Source organism: Quercus lobata, chromosome 2 (assembly GCF_001633185.2).
Source record: "Quercus lobata isolate SW786 chromosome 2, ValleyOak3.0 Primary Assembly, whole genome shotgun sequence".
Taxonomy (NCBI): Eukaryota; Viridiplantae; Streptophyta; class Magnoliopsida; order Fagales; family Fagaceae; genus Quercus; species Quercus lobata.
Window position 1 is genome coordinate 98,273,016 of NC_044905.1, and position 4,067 is coordinate 98,277,082.

The 4,067-nt window shown below is 35.0% G+C and overlaps 1 protein-coding gene across 1 annotated transcript; it reads left to right on the plus strand.

Moving 5' to 3' along the window:
• Positions 1-466: 466 nt before the first annotated feature.
• On the plus strand, positions 467-3,436 carry LOC115977443 (rust resistance kinase Lr10-like). Its single transcript, XM_031099287.1, has 2 exons — positions 467-771; positions 1,985-3,436. Exons 1-2 carry the CDS (start codon positions 585-587, stop codon positions 3,286-3,288), a joined length of 1,491 nt encoding a protein of 496 aa, XP_030955147.1. The 5' UTR covers positions 467-584; the 3' UTR covers positions 3,289-3,436.
• The last annotated feature ends 631 nt before the right edge of the window (positions 3,437-4,067 follow it).

The window sequence follows — 4,067 nt, forward strand, 5'->3', positions numbered from 1 at the left end:
AAAGAAAAAAACGAAAACGTTAACTAATGTTATGAAAAAAATGATAAAGCAGTTAATTATATTGAGAGTTTTTTTTTTTTTTTTTTTTTCTATGAAAATAATGTTAAAACTTTTTTAATATGATTTATTAATAATTCATAACATAAATTTTTTAATAATTATCTTAAGAGAACCCGTTAACATGACCTAAGAAAAAACGTTTGTTACACAAGTGAGGATCCACACACCATCAAAATGAACTAAACTTGTGATGATTTCAAACACATGACCCTGAGAATTATGTAAATTTATCATATGTTTATTAGTTTTAAGTCAGAATCATAAACGGTGTATCCAAACATAAGAAAGGAGTTTTTCCTTTTTTGCTCTTTAAGATAACGTTTGCGAGGAAGTTTCGTTTGGAGACTTTTTTAAGTTTTAAGGATTGAAAACGCGTTATATAGTCAAAGTCAAGATCACAAGGGGTGGCAAATCCATGATTTACTTACATATATTTTATGCTTGCTTTTGTAACGTAATCATTATCATTATCATATTCATCTTCTTGAGAGAATTTGGTTGAAGCTTATACCTATAGAAAAGTGATGACTAGGAGCCTTCCTCCAATTCAGTTTGTTTTTGATAGTCATGGCCATTTGATTGGTGCCAAAGATTCCCAAGTGGACTCCTATGGTGGATTCAGCAATATGGACGATCAGGCCCAGAATGTTTTCAAAAATTTCAATGATGGGGTTAGTTCCACAATGAAATGGGCTACAATAGCTTCTATTGGTAAGCTATTTGAAGTGTTTGAATCATCATGCATATATGTTCTGTTGTTGTTTACTGTTTCAGTTGTTGCGTCTAAGTCTAACCAAAAAAAGTTTGCAGTTTTATGTTTATATTTATTCAGTTTCAGTCTCTCAATGATGTTTCAGCTTTCAGTTTTAAAGTACTGTCAGTTCTAAAAATGTTAGTTGGCACTTAAATTGAAGTTACACAAAGAGGGAATCAAACCCTTCTCTGCTATCCTGAGATAGTATCATTGAAAGATGGAATACATTCATCTATGACCTTGTATATGGTTGTTTTACATTGTAAATTTGCCATAGTGTTCCAAATATCTACTGCTCATGGTGGGGTTTGCTATTAGAGAAGGCACACAAAATCCAGAGTCTAAAAACCATAATAGAGAGAATCTAAGAGCATAAGAGAGAGAGAGAGAGAGGGAGAGTTTTCTTCTGCCTTTTTCTTTTGCATCAACTACACAAATTACACCCCTTTATAACACACCCCCAAGTGATAGAGAGCTTGTCCCTTTATATATATGTTACATGGGGAGTTTATTAAATAAATAGGTCCTTACCAGTAATGGGCGACTTGGTTTGCCAAGTTCGACCAACTTCTAACAATCATAAATATGTTTTCCCCTAAAATATAGGATATTGCTAGCAAGTACTACCATGGTTTTGTAATACCATATGTTGTCGGGGTTTTAGTCTTTTAGTTTATCATACTAAACGTAATGTGCTCTTATGCTAAACCTATGGTTGTTGTGGCAAGTGACAACAACACCCATAGGGAAAGAATTAAGAAAAACATTGTTTTACCTTAGAACTTATGTTTTGTGAACAAACAGAAAGCTAAACAATGATTGAAGAAGAAAGTGAGAGAACTAGAAATGTGAGGTAGAAAGTAGAAACATATTTTTCTTCAATTATTTCTCAAGATGTGATTTGGCACTTGCTACATCATCAAATTCTGTTATAGTTAGAAGAGACGGCTCATTAAAAATAAATAAATACAAGGAGATAAGTATCACAAAGTTAACTGCAATGGAGCTCAATGTTTAAGGGTATACTGTAATTTTCCCTTCATGAAAAAATACCATTACTTTTGGAAATGTTGTTACTTAGAAATTCTTACCCAAAATTAAGTTTTTCCTGAATTTGAGTGTACAAATTTGTATGGCAAAATTGAATTATAATTCTCCTCCAATTTTCAGTTTCAGGTGTGGTGGTGATGGTTGCAATTGTAGCCATAGTATATGCCATTATTGATTGTTTGAGGAAGGCAGGGACTGCAATTCCAACTTATGCCAGGTTAGCCACTGCAGACACTGATAAAGCTTCAAATCCACATTCATCATCCCAAGACATCGAAAAAGCAGAAACACCACTTTTCCCAGTACTTAGAGACTCACAAGTCGAGCATGCAACCATGGAGAGATTCCTCAGCAACATGGCAAGAGAAAAGCCCATCAGGTTCTCACCTAAACAACTTGCAGAATTCACAGAAAATTACTCCACCATATTGGGTTCAGGCGGTTTTGGTGTAGTCTTCAAAGGGCAATTCCCAAATGGAATGCAAGTGGCTGTCAAAGTGCTTAATGGTGAATTGAATAAGAGAGTTGAAGAGCAGTTTATGGCCGAAGTTAGCACCATGGGAAGAACCTACCATATCAACTTAGTTAGACTCTATGGTTTTTGCTTCGACCCCATGATGAGAGCACTTGTTTACGAGTGCATGGAAAATGGTAGCCTTGACAACTTCTTGTTCCGTGAGAACAGCCAAGAGAGGTTGGAATGGGAGAAGCTTTATGACATTGCAGTTGGAACTGCAAAAGGGATTGCTTATTTGCATGAGGAATGTCAACAAAGAATTATTCACTATGATATAAAGCCAGGAAATGTACTTCTTGATAAAAATTTGAATCCAAAAGTTGCTGATTTTGGATTAGCAAAGCTTTGTAACAGAGGAAGTAGTCGCTTACTATTAACAAATGGCAGAGGAACACCAGGATATGCTGCTCCTGAGCTCTGGAAGCCTTATCCTGTGACTCACAAGTGTGATGTTTACAGCTTTGGAATGCTGCTCTTTGAAATTGTGGGGAGGAGAAGAAATTTTGATGAGAATCAAACTGAGTCACGACAATGGCTTCCACGATGGACATGGGACATGTTTGACAATACTGAATTAGCAGTTATGATGTCACTTTGTGGGATTGAAGAGAAGGACAAAGAAAAGGCAGAGAGGGTGACAATGGTGGCTCTGTGGTGTGTTCAGTATTCACCTGATGACAGACCTCTAATGAGCACTGTGGTGAAGATGTTGGAGGGAAGCATGGAAATTACTCCACCACCTTTTCCTTTTGAGCACATGGTATCTCCTAACCCAACTATGAACCTAGATAATGGAAGCAATGGGGGTTCGAATACCACATCAATATCATCATCAAGTGCAAACACTCTTGAGCAATCTAATTCCAAACCTGTGGATAGAACTTTTGAGATTGAATTAGCTACTTAGTCTATATTTACTCAGATTATGGTTGTATATCTTTCTCAAAAAAGAAAAAAAAGAAAAAGAAATAGATTATGGTTGTATATGTACGCAGATGTATAACATTCTTTAATAATGTTTACATACATGATACATGATACATGATTGCATTGTTCATGAATTGACATCAATGCCATGACATATATACAATAAAAAGTGCTTCAAAGGTTTTTTACTTGAGAAGAGATTAAAATGATAATAAAAATTGTTGTTAGCAGGTTCAACCCTTCCAAACCAACCAACAATGGTTAAGGGTAGTCTAATGTGGGTTTTGATTCTTTCATCTTTTTCTTTTTCCTTTTGTTAACTCTATGATATGATGTTTAGATTCTATAATTTGGCAAGAAGAAAATTTCCCGAGTATACACAAATAGAAGATTGCCAAGTTGAAGAAGGTAAATCAGAGGTGAATCTTCTTTAGGAATAATAAGAATAATAACTCATAATACTGCTGGCCCTTTTGTGTGTGTGTGTGTATTTGTGATAAATAGAGAACTGTAAGAGGCAGATGACAGTGACACAGTTCAGATATCATACTATAAATTTGAGAAGATGTTGAGGCAGGGGTTGTACAAATTTAACCATGAAAGAAATTTATATTACTAATAAATTCCATAATGGATCTACTAAGGTACAAATCAATAAGAAACATATAGTCCAAACAATATTTCCACTTCATAGCATAGAAGATGGAAATTTTGGGCAGAGTTTGCTTAGCAGTCATATCTTGTTCAGAAAGGCACAGA